The sequence below is a fragment of the Natrix helvetica genome (genome assembly GCF_964273705.1).
Source record: "Natrix helvetica genome assembly, chromosome: 1".
Lineage (NCBI taxonomy): Eukaryota > Metazoa > Chordata > Lepidosauria > Squamata > Natricidae > Natrix > Natrix helvetica.
Window position 1 is genome coordinate 190,068,169 of NC_138548.1, and position 21,740 is coordinate 190,089,908.

The following is a 21,740-nucleotide window of genomic DNA, read 5'->3' on the forward strand; positions in this document are numbered from 1 at the left end:
GCTGGACAGCTGACAGCTGTTTCTTGCCTTTCCAAAAATGCCCTTTATGTTCCTTGTATAGATTTTTGAACAAAATTATTTGTTTACTGATTTATTACATTCTTCAGCAATTGAAAACATCACCACTACTATAACTACTATATTTCCATACAGTCAAATTTGGAAAAAAATGGAAAAATTGTGGTGTTTTCAATTGCTACATTATAACTTACATTTATTAAAACTGCTTGATGGCTGTAGAGGTCTACCTGTAATGTTTCTTTTCTCTGAAATGATTATTTACTCAAGAATAAACAACAATGTTTAATGACAGAAAGATCTATTTGGGATTATTATCCACTGGTAATTTTTATAGTGACATGAATCAAGCAATTTTAGTCTAACCTTATCATGTTTTAAAAATCTTTTTCACTTTCCTTTTTCTATTTTAGCCCATCATTTTATTATGGTCTCTGCATGCCATGAATCTTATGGAGAATTAATTGAGGACTTTTGTCTCAGCAAATTTAAATCTGACATGGAAACTCTCAGGAAGATGCTGTGGTGTGATTGGGATAAGGCTTTGGAGTAAGTATCAAATAATCAAAAGTATTTTTTTTTACTTATTTCTTTTATATTTTTACTTTTTCTTTTATCATGGGTATAAAAGAAAAATTGGATCATAATAGAATGACTAATAATATAACATAATAGAATGAAGTTAAAAGGGACCTTTGATCATTTAGTCCAACCCCTTGCTCAGTACCACATCTGAGAGATGACTGTACAAATCTTAGTGAAGGAGAATTCACCTCTTAATGTGGCAGTCAAGAATTTCCACCAGATATCTAGCCTGAATACACTTTCTTGTAATTTTTATCCAAAACAATATACCGAAAGATTATATTGGAAGGTTAGGGTTAGGGCCTGAATGTTATGGCTGCAAGATGGCCTGAATATCAAGAGAACTGGGGGCAGAGGTAAGCATTACATGCTTGAGGCTGCAGTCTTACTTTTCTTCAGTTTATTTTTCTTGGGATAAAGATCCCATTTATTTGTACTATATTTAAAATGTCATTGCATTTAAAAATTAAAAATCAGACAACTATCTGGAAAAGTAACTTTTCTCTGTACTTTGAAAGTTCTGCTACAAGTCACATTAAAAAATGCTTACCTAACCCTCATTTCAAATTCCCAAAACTAGTAATCTGATTAGGAGGGAAACCAACAGCTTAAAACAGTATTTTAGAAAGGGAGATGAAGGGAAGAGGGAAAAGAAGGAACTGGAATTTTTACATATCCATCAAACTTGTGTTTACAAAAAAACATACTTTTGCCTTAATTCTTTTTCCTTACTGTTTCAACTGACCAGAGAAAAAACATGAAATGTTCAAGGATTTATAGAGATCCTTTGGATTTCTCTTGCAAACTTCTTCAAATGCTGCTAAAAACAAAGAAAAAAGTTTTATGGCATCCTTCCTTCCAAGTGGGGAACACAGATCTTTATTTGAGAAAGCAGAGAGAAAACTCTTGGTGCAACCCTAAGAATTAATTCAATGAGACGGAAAGCCCCAACTGATTTAGATCATCTGAAAGAATCAGATTCCTGTCGGGGGAGCGAGGGACTACAAGACTATTGAAGTGTCACCAAACTGAGGGGTACAAAATGGAAAAGGAAATAAGAGAGTGTGTGTGTTGTGAGGAGGGAATCTTTGGAAAGACTTTTGGCCAGGGAGAGAAGTAGCTACAACCTGAACTCGGATCTCTCACCCACATCGCTGAAGTGTCAAGAAATGGGAATGTGAGGCATAATTTGAAAGGTGTGAAGAAACGTGAGAAGCAGGAAATCTATGGAATCATTCCCTCCAAAAGCCGTTCCAAGACTTTAAGGCACACTGGAGCAATGCAGGCAGATCATTGACCTAACCTGCCTGCTATTGAAGCCACTAACTAGCAATGGACTTTTAGGCAGCAATTTTCTTCTAATTCCCTTGCACTGGCCACTCTGTTTCCTGTTTGTCCATTGCAGCGCAGCCCCGTGCCTTGGAGCTTGCCCCATCCACCATTGCCCAGATGCCCTTGTTTCCACAAGCATTTCTTTGCTAACCTGATTTCTAGCTCTGTCACTTTATTATATCACCATCATGTGTAGGGAAAGTTTGTGGAATTAAAAAAAAAGTTCAATCAATAAATTTCAACTTTGTGAGATTTTTTTTTGCAAGAAGTTGGAATTGATTGATTGAACTTTTTTTTTTAGTTCTACAAACTTTTGTGTCAACTCACAAAAGCATTTCTAGTCTGCTCTTGAGTTGCTATAGGCAGCAGAGGGGGGGAGCATATTCCACTCATACCAGGGTAGGATCTAAGATCCTTGTGAGGTGTGGACTTCTAGAGCCTGCATGAGTGCCTCATTGGAGAATGTGATTTATGACACAGACTAAGAGGAGGTGGGAAACAGGGTCAAAGTTCACCCATAAACTACGTGCCAAAGAATTGACCTCTCTCGAGTAACTGCCGACATGCTGTTCCTAATAAATAACTGGCTTTCTTTTGAAACTTGGCTTAGTCCTCATGAATTAATTAGGATATCTGTCAGAACCTTGACAGCAAGTCAACTGTCTTTTTAAAATTAATCAACATTATCAGGTTTCCTGAATCCCGGACCCTCCGATCGTTCCCCAATATCTGCAGCGCTTGGACGGAACCTCAGGCAACCACGGCAGAGGGCGGGCTATCCAAAGAAAGTCTGCTGCAAGCTACCCAACTTGTTCTTTATGTCTCTTACTCTTTTAGATATCTGTTTCAGGACTACTATTTCTCTCCCTTTATACTTCAGGGGTCCATCTCTTGCTCTTTGAAGTATTTCCACTCTTATTGTCTTCTTAGAAAATCTCACATGCACCACTCTGGAGAGTTTATTCCTTCTCATGTAGCTTGCATGTATTCTGAATATTTCATTCATCCCAGCAAGCATTTCCAGTTTATTCACCTCCAGAGCATCTGCCAGCAACTCTGCCATTTTCTCAGACGATTCCCTTCTTCCTCCTCAATGTTCTGGAATCTCAGAAAATATTCTGCTTTATCCTTCTCCAACATAATTACAGTTCTCTCTAATCCTTTTGTGTGTGTGAGTCTATGGTCCATCTCTTCCACTATTTTGTTTGTTTGCTCTGATTTCACTTCTATTTTCTGAATGTGTTGTTCATTTTTAGTAATTATTTGCTGAATGTTCTCCATTTTATCATCCATCTTTTGTATTCTTTCTTTCATGTCATCATGGTTCTTTGCTATAGCTTCTTGTAGCAGTTGAAACATTGATTTAATTTCTGTTGAAGGGTATTCATTTTTTCCTGTTGTAACATGCTATCTAGTGATCATTGACTTGCTGGACTGGATGTTGCTGATGACATTGCTGATAATGGCGTGGATGTGTTTTTTCTCCCTATTTTGCTTAAATTTGTATTGTAATTTTGGGTTATCTTAGGGAATTTAAAACATTTAAGAGAAATAATCAATAATCAATCAAATAATACACCACAATCTCCAAACAGCTCACAATCCCTTTTCTTTTATTTCTTTTTTTCTTTTCCTAATGTTATCTGGCTGTTTTGATTTAAAAATGCTTTAGCCCCTTTGACTAGACAACAATTCCTGCATATCACCATCATCCTTTTACTCTCTACAGTCTATGTCTATATGGTTTATTTAAAGGGAAACTTTCTTATTGTGCTATTGAAATTATTTTACTCTTTTACTTTTAAGTTGCCAGAAAGGCAATACAGAGCCTTGTCTTTCATACACCCATGTTATTGGGTGAGAGTGATATATTCTGTGGAAGATAATTGATGGCAGCAGGAACTACCAAGCCATTACCTCAAAACAATAAGTGAGATCAAAAGACTCAGAACACTTCTGAAAGACAGTGTTTGAGTCTTTCAGCTTCCCATCTTATGATTCCACTTGTCAATAACAATTATTAAAAACCAAAGATGCTCCTAGATTTCTTCCTATAGAATAGACATAGTATAGGCTCTGTGGAGAAACAGAAGGGGAAAAAATCCAGCCAAGCTGTCTTCAGAACTAACAACAACAAAAATTTATCTGTGATGGGGATAGGATAAAGCAATTGTGACGGAAATGTGCATGACTGTAGTCTCTCTTTGAATCGTCAACAAAGAAAAGAGGTTGGTGGAGAGCTGTAATAGAGATGCAAGAAGAAAAGTTCTTTATTTGGGACACCAAATAACATTCTCTCATCTGCAAGAGGTCATAGAGGTATAATGTAGAGGAGTATGGAGATCACTTTGAAGAAAATATGCATCAGCTTTTAGGAAAACATGGACTTTGCTTAGGAAAACAAAAGAAATATGAGAAGGACACTCAAAACTCTTTCACTTGGTCTCTCTTGTTTATAAGAAGGAGGGAAGGTGAAATGCTGTCAAGATTTTCTATTATAGCCTAAATTAATAAGATAAACCTTCAGTATTTCTTATAATGCTTGTTTCCTGACCTGTCCAGGTTCAAAGATGAGCAAATTGATAGCAGGAACCCTTCTAATACACATGTTACAATCAGAAGTGGGTTGCTCCCGGTTTGGATCTGTTTGGGAGAACTGGTAGTGGTAATTGGGTGTGGGTCACCAAACCGGTAGTGATGGCTGGCTGGCCACGCTCCTAAACTGGCTCACTCAGATGCTCGTGCTGCCTCACCTTCACCACATGCATCCATAGAACTGCTTCCTCCTGCCTACACACAGGTAAGCATTTGTGCTAGTCTAGCACCCCCACTAGCCAGATTCTCCTGAAGCTGTCAGCATTGCAGCCCCCCTCCCCTAAGAGCTCCGAGCAGTGAGTAGGGTGGTGGGGGTGAGCTCTCAGCACTTTTTCCACTTGTGGGAAAAATCTGAGGGGGATCCTTGCTCACCTTTTGCCTGGTCAGCTGGCAAAATGGGGGCCAAGCAACCGGGACCATCAAGCGGCTGTGGCAAGCAGTAAGGGAGCAAGCCCTGGGCCAGCATCCTTGCCTCCTTCCTCCAAGAGGGGGACAGCCAGCATCCCCCACCACTGTAACCCATCCCCTGCCTAGTTAGCTGGCCAGGAAATTGCCAGGCAAGTGGGCGGGACCAGCCTGGCCTCCAATGCTCCATCCAGCATGGGTGGGGGCGGCAAGCTGTAAGGGAGCGAATCCCAGGCCGGCATCCCTGCCTCTTTCCTCCAAGAGTCAGTTTGGGGGATTGCCAGCCTCCCCCACCGCTGCGCCCTTCCCTTGCCGTCCACACAGAGTGTGATAAAGCAGCCCCCGCCGCCAAGGGTGAAGGGGAGCACCCCAACAAGCGAAGAATGCCAGCCATAAAACGCCCGCCTGTGTTCAAATCAGCCTGCCTCTCCCCGCACAGACTCTCTGGAGGGGGAGGGAAGGTCTCTCCCAAGACCGACTTCTTTCCTTCCCTCCTACAGCGTCAGTCCATAGGGGGATGGCACGGACTGTTCGGCAGCAGTGGTGAAAGCGAGGCTTTGCCACCCTCCCATCTAGCAAAACAGAAATTTTCACCTGTTTGGTGTGTGTGGCTAAGTGGGGAGCATGTGACTGAGTGGGCATGGGCGTGAGTGATGTCAGGTTGGCCACGCCCACTGAGTCACATGCCCCCCACCAAGCCGGTAGTAAAAAATTTTGAAACACACCCCTGGTTACAATCCCAAATACCTTAAATAATTTAATAAACCAATTCATGCATATTAACTTTTTGTATTAATAATTTTTGACAATCCAGTTCTAATTAATTTATATCATAGATTAAAACTGCTTTATTGCTTTGAAAGAAAACTCTTTTCCCATCAAGGCTCTGTTGGTTCATAATTTCAGGGAACATTTACTCATTTACCAGTATTCTTCTGCAAAAGAGATTGCATATATGCTGTCTTTCTCTCCTCATATATATATGTCCTGCCCAAGAAGCAACACATATGTATGAAAGCATACATTCTGTTTACAATGTATTCTGGAACATGTATCACACACTCTGTCATTGCCTATTTCAATAGTCTATCTCAACTTCCTGCTTCCTATTTCTGCATGCTCAGTGGAAATATAAATGCATCAAAAAGTTTAATGAAAAATCATTTCATATTGCATATACAGTATTAGTCCTGGGCGCATACATAGCAGTAAGGATGAGTGTTTCTCCTGATAGGTTTTTCACTTAAGTATTGTAATTTTAATAACCTTTCTTGTTTTGATAATGTTTACATTTTATTACATTTTATTTGTTTCCCTTACCATTAAATCAACTCCCAGGATTTTATTCAACTAATTCCTATGTACTGGATGGAGAAGCCAATGCATTTCCCTTGTTTTGCAGTTACTATGAATTCTTTACATGATAAAAGAACAATAGTTCTCCTGGATGCAGAGCTACCAACCCTCAATTATTTACTAGGCAAAAATCCTTGAGTATGAAGCTGTTTTGAAAAGCACTCCAATCCCATTTTTAATGGGAAGAAATTAACAAATTCAAGACCTCAACAAGCAGTGTGAGAAGCCAGGCTTGCAGTTATATCTTCTGGCTACTAGAACTGCTGCCTGAAATTTTGACCAATTGAACCAAGTCCATGGAGTGAAAAATTGAGATCTAAAACATTATCTCCCAGAAGACCTACAGGTGAAACTCGAAAAATTAGAATATCGTGCAAAAGTTCATTTATTTCAGTAATGCAACTTAAAAGATGAAACTAATATATGAGATAGACTCATTACATGCAAAGCAAGATAGTTCAAGCCATGATTTGTCATAATTGTGATGATTATGTCTTACAGCTCATGAAAACTCCAAACCCACAATCTCAGAAAATTAGAATATTACATGCAATCAATAAAACAAGGATTGTACATAGAACAATATTGGACCTCTGAAAAGTATAAGCATGCATATGTACTCAGTGCTTGGTTTGGGCACCTTTTTCAGCAATTACTGCCTCAATGCGGCGTTGCATGGAAACTATCAGCCTGTGGCACCGCTGAGGTGTTATGGAAGACCAGGAAGCTTCAATAGTGGCCTTCAGCTCTTCTGCATTGTTCGGTCTCATGTCTCTCATCTTTCTCTTGGCAATGCCCCATAGATTCTCTACGGGGTTCAGGTCAGGCGAGTTTGTTGGCCAATCAAGCACAGTAATCCCACGATCATTGAACCCAGTTTTGGTCCTTTTGGCAGTGTGGGCAGGTGCCAAGTCCTACTGGAAAATGAAGTCAGCATCCCCATAAAGCTTGTCTGCAGAAGGAAGCATGAAGTACTCCAAAATATCCTGGTAGACGGCTGCATTGACCCTGGACTTAATGAAGCACAGTGGACCAACACCAGCAGATGACATGGCTCCCCAAATCAACAAAGACTGGAAACTTCACACTGGACTTCAAGCATCAAGCATCTTGCAGTGTGTGCCTCTCCATTCTTCCTTCATATTCTGGTCCTTGGTTTCCAAATGAGATGCAAAAGTTGCTCTCATCAGAAAAGAGGACTTTGGACCACTGAGCAACAGACCAGGTCTGCTTTTCTTTAGCCTAGGTAAGACGCTTCTGACGTTGTTTAGGAGCGGCTTGACAAGAGGAATACAACATTTGAAGCCCATGTCCAGGATCCGTCTGTGTGTAGTGGCTCTTGATGCACCGACTCCACCCTCAGTCCACTCCTTGTGAAAATCCCCAACACTTTTGAATGGCCTTTTCCTGACAATCCTCTCCAGGCTGTGGTCATCCTTGCTGCTTGTGCACCTTTTTCTTTTCCCTCTCACATAACTTTCTATTAATGTGCTTTGATACAGCACTTTGGGAACATCCAATTTCTTTTGCAATTACCTTTTGAGGCGTTCCCTGCACAACTGTCAGGTCAGCAGTCTTTCCCATGATTGTGTTTCCTACTGAACCAGACTGAGAGACCATTTAAAGGCTCAGGAACCCTTTCCAGGTGTTATGGCTTAATTAACTGATTAGAGTGGGACACTTTGAGCCTAGAATATTGCACCTTTTTCCAATATTCTAATTTTCTGAGATTGTGGATTTGGGGTTTTCATGAGCTGTAAGCTCATCACAATTATGAGAAATTACGGCGTGAACTACCTTGCTTTGCATGTGATGAGTCTGTCTCATATATTAGTTTCACCTTTTAAGTTATTACTGAAATAAATGAACTTTTGCACGATATTCTAATTTTTCGAGTTTCACCTGTATGTCCTAGAAGATCTTTAGCTCCACATCCTGCCTTGGTTCAGTAGTTCCTGCTACCATCACCCATCCAATGGGAACGTCACATGGTATCTTCCGTCTACAGTTCTGAGGGCTGTCATGACCTTGTTGCTTTTCTAGCCAATGAAAAAAGAAAAATGTGGAGAAAATGCCTATAATGGCAGCCTTTGGCCCAGTGATGTTCTTGTGTGTTGCTAGCTGAATTTCTCCCTGTTCTTTGTGGGGAGAAAGATCAATTTTATTCCCAACTCAAAAAAGCAAAAGAATATAAAAATCTCATTGACAAAAACTCTCAGTAGAAAAGGAGATTAAAATATATGTTTTGAATCAAAAGCAGCATCTTAAAAAACTTCTAATGGAAAAACATATAATTCTGGTAACCCATAAGATGGTGCTTGTCATAAAGACTAGATTGCAGTAAAGATCCAGGTTGCAAGAACACAGCTACATATTAAGCTTGAATAAAGACAAAGAATACTAGAGACAAAATATTAGACTTAAGCATACAAAAACAAAAACAAATGACTTTAATATTCTTACTTCCTCTAGAATATATTGTCGTGTAATTAAATTCTCTTTTGGATTCAGTTGTTACCAGAAATCACTTCCTCCACCAAAAAAACCACAAAACCTTAAATCAGAAGCTGGAAGGGAATGCTCTCCTTTCATTTTTTTTTAAAAAATATTTGATTTATGGCTATCAACTCTGTACATTGTACAATAACAGTCCTCAACCCTTTTGGCACCAGGAACTGGTTTTGTGGAAGACAATTTTTCCATGGACTGGGGCAGTGGTGAAATCTAAAAATTTTCCCTACCGGTTCTGTGGGCATGGCTTGGTGGCCGTGGCTTGGTGGTCATATGACCGGGTGGGTGTGATCAAGTCTTCTTTGCCCTTATGACCTTCAAAAAGAAAATATACCGACTTCCGGTTCCAGCGGCTACGGCGACGGGCAAGGACTTTGCCCGCTCCCGCTCTTCGGTGGGCTTCCCCCATTTTCGGGGGGGCACAGGACGCCCTGAAGAGGCGCCCTGCCGAAGGAGCGGCTCACGGAAGGCTCTGGCACCGGCGGCGGCTGGTGGGGGCTTTTCCGCTTTGCTCCAGGCACCGGGGAGCAGTTTTGGAGGACGCGCCTGCGTCTCGCCCCATGCCGATCGGAGAATGCAAAACTGAAGGAAGCAGCGGCGGTGCGGTGAGATGCTTCCTCTCTTCATCCCCTTACTTTTGAATTGAAAGGCTTTTCAGTACTTTTAAAAGTTAATCTTTCGGAGTTACTCTTTGAGGAGCGGCTAGAGTTGAGGGGGATTCCCCCCCCCTTGGACAAGCGGTTTGTTAAAATTCTGCTCTCGCCCCCTGGGGAAGGAGGAGGGGGGAGAGCCAACTAACGATGCCTCACCCCAGTAAAAGTGCGTTTCATGGGACTTAGATCCAGAACTTATTGATGACCTGAGAACTTTTTGAACTTTTAAAATTTTCTATGCCTCTGAGCCCAAAGCTGGCAGGGCAAGATGGCACACTTCCGTTGTCTTCATGAACTGTGAAACCTGACTCCACCTTTAAAATTCAGGCTTCCGGTCTTTGTCTCCGAGTCACCCAGAGGAATCTCTTGTGGATTGCTATTTTCTGAACTCTTTGGAGAAAAAACTTTCATCTATTGCTAGAGTGATTAAAGAAACTCCCACCTGTTTGGATCCTCTGCCTTCTGGACTCGCCTGCCTGCTCTACTTCTCCAGCTGCCCAGTTCCTACACTGACTGATCTCTTTGTTTCATAAACCATGTCTCCAAAAAGACCACCTCCTGGAAAACCTGGCTTTGCCACTTCTGCTCCAACATCTGCAACATCCAGCCCAGCCACACAGTCAAAGATAACAGAACTGATGCAACCTAAGACTACAGAGATAGACCTTCAACAAATGCTTCAACAAATTTTACAAGGCCAGGAGGAAATCAAGAAACAGCTAAGGGAAATGAAAGATGAAATTAAAGAGAATCAAGCTCAAATTTATAAGAACTCACAGAGACTGGACCTTGTGGAGGGTGGGGTGGCGGAGGCGAAAGGGGGGGTAGAGGCCTTACAGAAGGGGAACAAAGAACTTGATATCCAACAAATGAAAACAGAGTTTGAGAGAATGTCCTTTTATCTTAGATTTCAAAATGTAATAGAAGCAGATGGGGAAAACATAAGGGACATTATGACTAATATTCTAGCTGAATACATACACAAAGATAAACAGCAGATGGAATGGGAAATAGATCTGGTCTATAGAGTGAATTCAGCATATGCCAGAACACACAATGTACCCAGGGAGGTTCATATTAAATTCCTTAGGAAAACCACAAGAAATGAAATTCTGGGTGTACAAAGGGGGCAAACACTGACATACCACGACAGGGAGATAACCATTCTGAAGCAGATTCCCAAAAAAATTAGGGAAAAAAGGAAAAGCTATTCGCAATTGGCGAATAAACTATACCAGAAGGGGGTGTGGTTTAGATGGTTGATGCCTGAAGGTATGCTGATATTCTGGGAGGAGACAAGAATTAGAATCAACACACCCATAGAGGCACAGGCCTTTATGGAAAAAAATAAAGCGAACCTAGAAAAAACAGAAGATACCACAACGGTCACACAGGACATGGGAGGGGCCGGAGCTCTGCCAGCGGGGGGTGAAGGGGAAACACTAAGAAAGCTCAGATCACAAAAATGAATAAGAAAACCACAATGTTATAAACAGACCGAAAGTAATAATGAAATTATATCTAGACTATATATCATAACTATATAAATTGATTGAAAATTATTTTTTCTAGAATTAATATGCTGATTTTTTATCATTATGTATTAATGTTTGATATTTAGATGTAACCTATGAGTTTGGAGGGAGAAGGCGTCTGCCACACTTGCAACTTCTAAAATTTGTAACCATTCCACTTACCCTTTTCCTTATAAATGTTTTAAAAAACCAATAAAACTTTTTTGGGGAAAAAAAAAGAAAATATACCAATTATTTCATGCATTTAATACATAAACAAGATTAATGAAGAATATGTAAGAAGATAAGGAAGATATACCATGATATACAAATTTAACCTTTTAATACTTAAATAAGAATAAAAGAAGTACACAAAACAATAAAAGAGGTACACAAATACTTACATAAAAGTGTTAGTGGTCTTTCACTTTAAGATGTTTCCTCATCGATTTCTCATTGACACTCTCCTCACTTCCACTTTTCTTGATCTTGAGTCTGGGATCATCGGCTGAACTATTCTCATTGCCACTTTCTCACTGCAGGAATAGGGTCCATTTTGGAAGAGGTAGGCCAGTATATTGTCATGAGGTGGATTAAATTAGAAACGGAAAGGCGACTTCTGTTCTCTGAACATATGAAGTTCATTTTTGAGAAATCCGTTTCCGCTTCTGCAGAACTGACAGAAATTGTTCTGACAATATTTTTTGCTTTTTTAACTCTGTCAGGAATTGCATACCATATTTTTCGGAGTATAAGACGCACAAAAGAGGCTGAAAATCTGGGTCCATTTTATACACTAAATACAGCATTTTTGGCCTCCCGAAACCCCACCCCATTCACCAAAACGGCTGTGCAAAGACTTTAGGAGTCCAACAAATCGATGATTTTCCACAAAGTTTATGTTTTTGAAGCCGTCTGAAATAATTAGTCTGTCAACTTTTCTTTCATATGGACCCTTTCCCTTTGCAAGCAGTTCAAATGCTTTCATTGATCTTCTCACCAGTTTCTCAGGCTTTATGATGTCTGCTTGCTTGAAGTGCTGTTGAAAGAAGTGAGATTTCTTCAGAATATCAATCATCAACGTCAAATCATTTAAAAAATATATATTTTTCAGACGGGCAGCCATACTTGAGTATTTTGCATTCAAATAAAAATACTGATGTAGCACTGGATAAGCATGCCATACAGCTATGGTTGCCCTTAAACAGTGGTGGGTTTATGCCGGATCGCACTGGATTGCGCGATCTGGTTGGTCAATGAACCCGGAAGTAATTTCCTGCCCCACCCCCTTGGCATTTTTTGCATTGGGGCTTGCTGCAAGAGAGAGGGAGTAAAGACCTTTTCCGGATTGTTGGTGGTGGAGGTGCGGGCCCGTGCTCACTGAAGCAAGTCCGGGGAAGTCCTTTGCGCCAGCTGGAAAACGTTTTCACTCCCCCCCCCTTGCAGCATGCCCCCGATGCAAAAAATGGCAAGATCGGCACACTTGGGGCTGCTGCTGCGATGTCCAAGATGCGGGCCTCTCCCAGCCACTTTTGTAGCTTCCCGGAGCGCCATGAACCTTTGCGCTCTTCTCCGCGCTCCTCAGCTCCTCGCAATGGCGATCTTAGCAACACGCGATTCACCTCACTCACTGTCTCCCTGGCGACGGGACTGCACTTGCCTGCGCTCCACCAGCTTGGGTGCAACCGGAGAAGTTTCTCTTCAAAGAAATGTCTTCAGTGGAGCGGTGGCAGCCTGCATCCCTTTCAGGAGCTCCAGTGAGGAAACTTCTCCAGTCGCGCCCGAGCTGGTGGAGCACAGGCAAGCACCGTCCCGTCGCCAGGGAGACAGTGAGTGAGGGGAATCGCGTGTTGCTCAGATCACACAGGCGCAGTCTGGTCGAGCACCGGGCAATGGGCGGTAGTTTGTTAGGGCAGCAGAGAACAAAAGTAGATAGCCTAGCCAAGGGCAAAGGATCCTGCAGCCTCCTTTATTCCTTCCTTCCCTCAGCGCCCCCCAAAGCATCCCCCCTGCTCGGCTGCTGTTGCTGCCACCACGCCGTCTCTGCATGCCCGCCTGGGCTCCCCCTGAGTGGTAGTGAGCAATGGCGCAGGGCGGCTACTGCTCCTGGGCTAGCTGTGGGTCGCGCTGCTCAGCGGGCAGCGCCCTGACTCCCTGCCGCCACCCGTGCGCTACCTCATGTTCCTTGTCTTCTGGCCGCGGCCCCACTCCGTGGAAAACAGGCGCAATTACAGCCCGGAGCAGGACCAAAGCCCCTTTCCCAACTGGCCCTTCCTCTCTCAGAAGACTTCGGAGGGAAGCTTCTACAGAAGCCCTGGCAAGTGACAACAAGTTCCCGCCATTACGAAGTCTCCGAGGCTGTAATTTTCTGAGCTGTGCGCGCGTGCCTATGTTTTCCACGGTGTGGAGCAGCAGCGAGGCTCTGCGCGGCCAGCGATGATTCCGGAGGCCATCAGTGGGGGGCAGGGTCCCCCCTCGCGTTCCTCGTCTTCCCGGATGGCCTCCGGAGTCATTGCCGGCCACGCAGAACCTCACCACTGCTCCACGCCGTGGAAAACAGGCGCGCGCGCACAGCTCAGAAAATTACAGCCTCGGAGACTTCGTAACGGCGGGAACTTGTTGTCACTCGCCCGGGCTTCTGCAGAAGCTTCCCTCCGAAGCCCTCCATGCGAGGAAAGGCCAGTTGGAAAGGGGGCTTTGGTCCTGCTCCGGGCTGTAAGCTTCCCTCCGAAGTCTTGGGATGTTCTGAGGAGCCCCCCAAGGAAAAACGCCGCTGCCAGGTACTTTTAACCATATATTTTGGTCCTATGACTGCAGAATGCTGCAAAATACCATAAATGCAGGCCAGTTGTTGAGTGTTTCAAATGTGATTGGAACACTCAACAAGGTGACCACAGTGTGTGTGTGTGTGAGTGAGACAGAGAGACAGACAGACAGAGAGGAACAAAGAGAGACAGAGGGAGTGAGGGAGGGAATCAGAGAGAGACTGACAGAAACACACACACATACAGACAGAGAGAGACAGAGGGGGAGGGAGGGAGAGAAAGATAGACAGACAGAGACACACAGAGTGAGTGATTAAGTGAATGAGTGAGAGACAGACACACCCACATACACACACAGTGACAGAGAGAGGGAGGAAGGGAGGGGAGAGAGACAGAGAGGGAGAGACATAGACAGACACACAGAGTGAGTGAGAGACAGACAGACACACACACACACAGAGTGACAGATGGGGGAGGGAGGAGAGACAGACAGACAGATAGACACACAGAAAATGACAGAGGGAGACAGGGAGGGAGGGAGAGAGACAAAGAGCCAGAGAGAGAGAGAGAAAGAAAGAAAGAAAAAGAAAAAAAGAAAGTGGGAGAGAGAGATGAAAGAAAGAAAAAGAAAGAGAACTTACGACCACAATTGAGCCCAAAATTTTGGTTGCTAAGCAAGAGCGTCGTTAAGTGAGTTTCACCACATTTTCCAAGTTAGCCATGCCCACCCGGTCACGTGGTCGGCAAGCCACTCCCACCAGGTCACATGGCCGGCAAGCCACTCCCACCAGGTCACATGGCCGGCAAGCCACTCCCACCAGGTCACATGGCCAGCAAGCCACTCCCACAAAGGAGGCCACACCCACAGAGTAGGTTCCAAAAAAAATTGAAACCCACCACTGCCCTTAAACTATAGGCAGCCCATCTTGGCCCAAAAACTCTACCATCTTTATGATGCTAATGTCAAGTTCTTCAGATACTTTGTCAAGTTCAATTCGGTTCTTATTGGACTGCTGAAAAATAGAGCATATCTTATCAATAAATATTTTAAAATGATTTACTTGCTTTATTTCCTTTATGGCATCATCTAACACAAGTTGGAGGCAATGATTCAAGCAATGCCATATTGGATTTATTGGATTTATATGGCGCCCTTCTCCCAAAGGACTCAGGGCGGTATACAACATTAAAAAACACATATCACAAAAGTTAAACAGAAATTAGATAAGTATCCAAAAAACAAACCCAATTAATATAACAATAACATTTTAAAAAATAGATAAAATTAACAGGCCAGGCCGGCTTGCTGGAAAAGCCAACTTTTTAGGGCGCGTCAAAAGGACCGGAGGTTGGGGATTATGCGAAGCTCCAGGGGCAACTCATTCCAGAGGGAAGGCACTCCCACAGAGAATGCTCTCACCCTGGGGGTCGCCAGCCAACACTGTCTGGCCGACTGCACCCTGAGGAGGCCAACCCTGTGGGATCGCATTGGACGGTGGGAGGCTATTGGTGGCAGTAGGTGGTCTCGCAGGTACCCTGGGCCTAAGCCATGGAGCGCTTTAAAGGTCATAATTAGTATCTTGAATCACACCCGGAAAACAACTGGCAACCAGTGCAGGCCACCTAAAAGGGGTGTAACATGGGAGCACCTAGGTATCCCCATGATAACCTGCGCGGCCACATTCTGGACCAGCTGAAGCCTCAGGGTGCTCTTCAAGGGCAGCCCCATGTAGAGAGCGTTGCAGTAGTCCAGGCGAGAAAGGACGAGGGCATGAGTGACTGTGCATAGAGCATGCCGATCCAGGAAGGGGCGCAAGTGTCGTACCAGGCAAACCTGGTAAAAGGCCCCCCTGGTCACAGCCATCAGGTGTTCTTCTAAACTAAGCTGTGTGTCCAGGAGGACTCCCAAATTGTGGGCCCTCTCTGAGGGGGCTAAAATTTCTCCCCCTATCATCAAAGATGGAACAAGATGCACAAATCGGGATGACGGAAACCACAGCCACTCAGTCTTGGAGGGATTGACCTTGAGCCTGTTCCTCCCCATCCAGATCTGCACAGCCTCCAGGCATCGGGACACCACGTTTGGGTGGTTTGGGGTAGAGATGAAAAGTTGGGTATCATCAGCATATTGATGATACCGTACCCCAAAACCACGGATGATCTCGCCCAGCGGTTTCATATATATGTTGAACAGGAGGGTGAGAGAACCGACCCCTGGGGCACCCCACAAGTGACGCGCCTCGGGGTCAATCCCTGCCCTCCAGTCAACACGAACTGCGACCAATTCAACAGGTAGGAGGAGAACCACCGTAAAACGGTGCCCCCCACTCCCAACCCCCCGAGTCGTAACAGTAGGATACCATGGTCGATGATATCGAAAGCTGCCGAGAGATCTAATAGGACCAGGACAGAGGAGCAGCCCCTGTCCCAGGCCCGCCAGAGATCATTGACCAACACGACCAATGCCGTCTCCGTGCTGTACCTGGGCCTGAAACCTGACTGAAACAGATCCAGGTAGACAGCTTCATCCAGGTACTGGGGAAGCTGACGTGCTACCACACTCTTGACAACCTTTGCTACAAAGCGAAGGTTGGAGACCGGACGATAGTTGGCTAAAGAAGCTGGGTCCAGGGAAGGCTTCTTAAGGAGGGGCCTAACCATCGCCTTCTTCAAGGCAGTGGGAAAGAACCCCTCTCTCAAGCATTGGTTATTGCCTGGAGCCAGCCTCGTGTCACCTCCCGGGAACCCGAAACTAACCAAGAGGGACATGGGTCCAGCACACAAGTGGCAGCACTGAGTCTCCCCATAATCCTGTCCATGCCCTCGGGGGTCACAGGGTCAAACTCATCCCAGATTGTCTCCACAAGATTCATCCCCGTCGACTCGCACGAATCTATCCAGTCAGAGTCCAAGCCTGTCCGGATCTGAGTGATTTTATCCTGCAGATACTGAACAAATTCTTCAGCCCTACCCTGCAAGGGGTCTTTCCCAGTTCCTTGGTTAAGTAAGGAGCAGGTCACCCTAAACAGGGCGGCTGGGCAGTTATCTGCGGATGTGATAAGAATGGAAAAATGTTGCCATTTTGCCGCTTTTATCACCACTAAGTAGGATTTAATATGAATTCTTACTAGTGTTCGATCAGATTCGGACCAGCTGGCCCTCCAGCCACTCTCTAGGCGTCTTTTTCAGCGTTTCATCTCCCAAAGCTCCTCGGTAAACCAGGGAGCCGCCCAGGATCGACACCGGGTCAGAGGCCGCAAAGGCACAACGCGATCCAAGGCCCCAGTGGCCACCCTATCCCAAGCTTCCACTAGGGCTTCAGTCAAGTTGTGAGCAAGGGATTCAGGAAAAGTCCCAAGCTCCATCAGGAACCTTTCGCGGTCCCCCAGGTGCCTGGGGCAGAACCATCTAGTCGGTTCCGCCTCCCTGTGGCGAGGGGTAGCAGTGTGGAAGTCAAGCCTGATGAGGAAATGATCAGACCATGACAAGGGTTGAATAGAAATATCCCCTAAATCTAGATCATTCATCCACTGCTCAGAGACAAAAATCAGGTCGAGCATGTGTCCCCTATTATGGGTGGGGTCTTGAATTAACTGAGTTAGGTCCATAGCCGTTATGGAAGCCATGAACTCCTGAGCTGACTCGGATGTCTCGCCAATGGAAGGCAGATTAAAATCCCCCAGGATCATAAAGCTGGGGAAATCTACATCCAATCCTTTTCTTGGAAGTTGCTGTCCTGCTGCATTGTCCAACAGTCAGGGAGAATGATTTCAATTTCAGGCTCAGGTGACACAATCCTTGGCTTGCTGCTTTCTCTGAGTGCAAGTTCAAGTGGTGGAAGTGGTGTTGCTTGTGGTGCTTTGGATGGCTTCGGTCATCCAAAATCAATTCTGAAGATCGTTGTGACAGTTTTGGCTTCTTGGCCAAGAAACAAACCAAACTTTGTTGCCTTTTCATCCTTGCTGGTAAAGGCTGCTACCACAAAAGGAAGAAAAAGCGGTTTGTTAGCTGAGGACCAGTGACGGGAGCAATACAAAAGGCACACAAAAACATAAGAAATGGAGACAACTTCCGGTTCCTGCTGGCGACAGACATGCTGTCCACCGCTCGTCTCCCCGGTTGGCTCCCTGGAGGGGTCCCCTGCCAAAGGGCGGCTTGCTGAAGCCCCCCGGAATCAGCGGCAGCTGGCGGGGGTGCTTTTCAGCTTCGCCTAGGAGCTGGGGCTTCGCCTAGGAGCCCTTTTGCCGAATGGATCCGGAGGAGGGGAGTGTACCTGGAGAAGCGCGGCTTTGCCCTTCCCCCTTTCTTGTTTTGATTTTCTTATCCAAATGTAATTGGATTTTTTGCCTTGTAACCAAAGGTATCTAGGCTCAGACTGCCCCTTCTTCTCCCAGACAGGACATTTTATGGTGATACATGTTTTTTTCCAGATAATTGATGGGGATTTAGTTATGAGGAAGGAGATGTCTCTTTCAATAATATAAATTAAAACTATTTCATTTTAAAAAGAAAAGAAGTAAAAATATACAGAAAAAATGGGATAAGGAAATGAAGATAAAGGTCAAGAAATGATATTACCTTAATATTTCAAAAGCAGAAAAAAATGAAGGAGCATAAAAGTGCATTTGTCATGTTTTTCTTAGAACAATTAGCTGAACTCTACCTTGTTTATCATTATTTTAGATAGTAATTTATCAAATCAAAAACACAACATGCAAAATTTGCAATAATCTTTATATTTTAGTCAATTGTAAGTTCAAAAAACAGAGGTGAATTTCTGGTATGGAATCATTTCTCAAATGAAGCCGCTCAGTGAAACAGAATCTTTATAATTGGCATTGTATCTTTGGAAAATACAGCTGATGTGAAAATGCTAAATTTATATAATGTGCTCTGTATATAGGATGCTTGCCATTCATAGCATTTTTCTTAATCAAGCTAATAATTAATATTTCATAACTGGAAATAGTTGTTGAAATCCACTATATTTATTAATAAACTCTTATTAATTTTGTTATTCAATGAGCAATTGTTATGTCAATTGCTCATTGGACAATAAGGGGTTATAAAAATTAACTTCATATCCAAGGTGCTCCAAAGCCAGTGGTGGGTTCCTGCCAGATCGCACCGGATCACGCGCGTTCCCTTTCGGCGCTAAACCCGGATCGCACGCTCCCTTTCGGCGCTAAACCCGGATCGCGCGCTCCCTTTCGGCGCTAAACCCGGAAGTACGGTCTTGCCCCGCCCCTGGCGACGCGGCGACGCTTGCCTGCGCTCCACCAGCTCGGCTGGGAACAGAGACGTTTCTCTGCTCAGCAATGTCTTCAGTGGAGTGGTGGCAGCCTGGCAGGCTGAGCCTGCGTCCCTTTCAGGCGCTCCGCTCCGCTGAGGAAACGTCTCCGTTCCCAGCCGAGCTGGTGGAGCGCAGGCAAGCGTCGTCGCGTTGCCAGGGGCGGGGCAAGAACGTACTTCCGGGTTTAGCGCCAAAAGGGAGCGTGCGATCCGGGTTTAGCGCCGAAAGGGAGCGCGCGCGATCCGGCGCGATCCGGCAGGAACCCACCACTGTCCAAAGCATATGAAAAGAAAAATCTGTTTTTGTTAAGTAACTCTTAAGTAACTATAAACAGGCAGGTGCAAAAGTTATCCTCAGGGGAAGACAATATTTCACAGGTTTTAGATCTATGACATAAAAAGAACATGAGTCAGAAAATATGTTTATGGAATGGCTGGGAATGGGGTTGCTCAAGCACTTTATTTAAATATTGATAGTCCTTGACTTATAACCATTTGCTTAGCAACTGTTCAAAGTTATAGTGGTGCTGAAAAAAGTGATTTAAGATTGGTCTTCACACTTATGACCATTGCAAAATCCCTGAGGTTGTGTGCTCAAAATTCAGGCACTTGGCAACCAGCATGTATTTATGATGGTTGCAGTGTCCTGGGGTCAAATGATTGCCATTTGAGACCTCTTCAACTGGCTTCCAATAAGCGAAGTTAGTGTAGGAAATTGGATTCACTTAACAACCATGGCAGCTTGCTTAACAACTGTGACAAAATAGGCCATAAAATTGTGTACAACTCATTTAATGACTGCCTCTCTTAGCAACAGAAGTTCTGATCCTAATTGTGGTTGTAAGTTGAGGACTACTTGTATAGTTAATAGTAACAGGATACGGTTGGTACAACTAAAAAAAGATTTGTTGATCTTTGATACCTGATTCACGGAGGTGGATTAGGTTAGTTTAAATCAGATTTAAACCCAAGTAACTTGGAATCAGAGTTTCTCAAGCAATTCCATTTTGCTTAAAATTTTTGGAGATGAGGTGAGGGGCCAGGCGAGGCGAGGCCCCTTCGATGTGAGTGATGTCGAGTTGGCCATGACCACCCAGTCACATGACCACCTAGCCATGCCTACCCAGTCACATGATCACCTAGCTGGTAGTAAAAAAATTGAATCCCATCACTAGAAGCTTACTCTTTTGAGCTGGCATCTCCTCTCCCCCGGGGTCAGTGTCCTCCCCCCAGGTTTTCTGGTGGGAAGGATTCTAGAAATATACAATTGTTTGTACTGCTTGTAAGGCACTTTGTGAGAATTGTTACCTATTCTTTACTTTAGAGAAATACCTATGATATTTTGACCCTAAAACAATAACTGCTGTAATTTAGGCTTTGCCTCTATGTAATGGCCCTTAATGATTGAGTGACATTTTTAACAAGTCTCCTTGTCTCTTTTGCAGCTGTTACAAGGAGCTTACCAATTGCACCATCCTGGTAGCTGAGAAACTGGATTGTTACTGGCCAAACCAACTAGTGGATCAGTTCTTCATAACAATTCATAGGCACTACTTCAAAACCTGCCCTGTTTCAGGAAGAGCTGTAGGAGACCCCCCTAACATCATTTTATGTCCATTCATTGTTGTACCAATTTTTATCACCCTACTCATGATGGCATTGGTAGTGTGGCAAAGCAAATACAGTGAAGGCATTATTTAAACTTCTTCTATACCCAAAGATAACATTGGTGAAGATGAAACCCAAAGATTTCAACATCCAAGCTATACTGAAATCTATTTTGCGGTTTCTTTGGTAGAATTCTGGATACCAGAACAAAGTATTTTTAGAGACAGTGTATAATAGAAAACTTTCTGCTACCTAGAGAAAAAAAACTATGCATCTTCTTGAGTTAACAAATATTTTGCTTAAGTCAAGAGAATGCATTGCGAAATTGTTCTCACTGTCTGAACTAGTATTAATAATATTACAGACATGTTGGCAGTACTGCTGCTTCAGTCTTAAATTTTAAGCTTCTCTTTCCTGGTTCTTTCAATATATTTTTATTGTCCTTGGTAATTACACACTTCTCTTTGGCTTATGCACTTTACCTTTAGGTAAGGTAATTTGGGGGGGAAATGATGATGCATCACAATCCGTGTACCATAGAAACAATGTTGATGATGAAATAACAAACTATTTCAATTTATTTTGTTGGTTAAAATCATTGAAAACCAGTATATATTGTTCATTGTGTTAATTTTTCTGGCTGAAAAATTAACATAGCAACGATATTTTAGCAAATCCTAATTCATTCAAATATAATTATTTCTTAGGCATGTTAATGTTTTATCATACCTGTTATATGAACAAATGTTCACTATAAATACTTTATTCGGACATTAAATAATGCAGACATTTATTCACAGACAAAAATTCATCAGATTATTGGCGAAATATTAAAAGTTTGCAACACACCATTCTGAATAAATGCTTTCTAATAAAACTTGTAATAAAATAAAATAAATAGTATAAATATTAAAACAAAAAATCTAGGTTTCTAATAAACCCTATAGCACTAAGAAATTTAATAGTAAATTTGTTAGTAAAGAAATGCTTGGATTTTCTATACAACTTTGGTGGCAAAAGCTAATTTCTGATTACTTTTAGTAAAATTCCCTATCTAAGGACAAGAACATCTACACATTAGCTCACAGCTGTTGGCTATTCCATGT

At 43.4% G+C, this 21,740-nt stretch overlaps 1 protein-coding gene across 1 annotated transcript in view; it reads left to right on the top strand.

Annotated features, from left to right (window-relative positions):
• Positions 1-21,485, top strand: part of RAMP1 (receptor activity modifying protein 1) — a 62,212-nt gene extending 40,727 nt beyond the window's left edge. The window contains exons 2-3 of the mRNA XM_081932560.1: positions 432-567; positions 20,472-21,485. Of these exons, the coding sequence (XP_081788686.1) occupies positions 432-567; positions 20,472-20,727 (392 nt within the window). The 3' untranslated portion in view covers positions 20,728-21,485. The remainder of the gene's footprint in view (positions 1-431; positions 568-20,471) is intronic.
• The last annotated feature ends 255 nt before the right edge of the window (positions 21,486-21,740 follow it).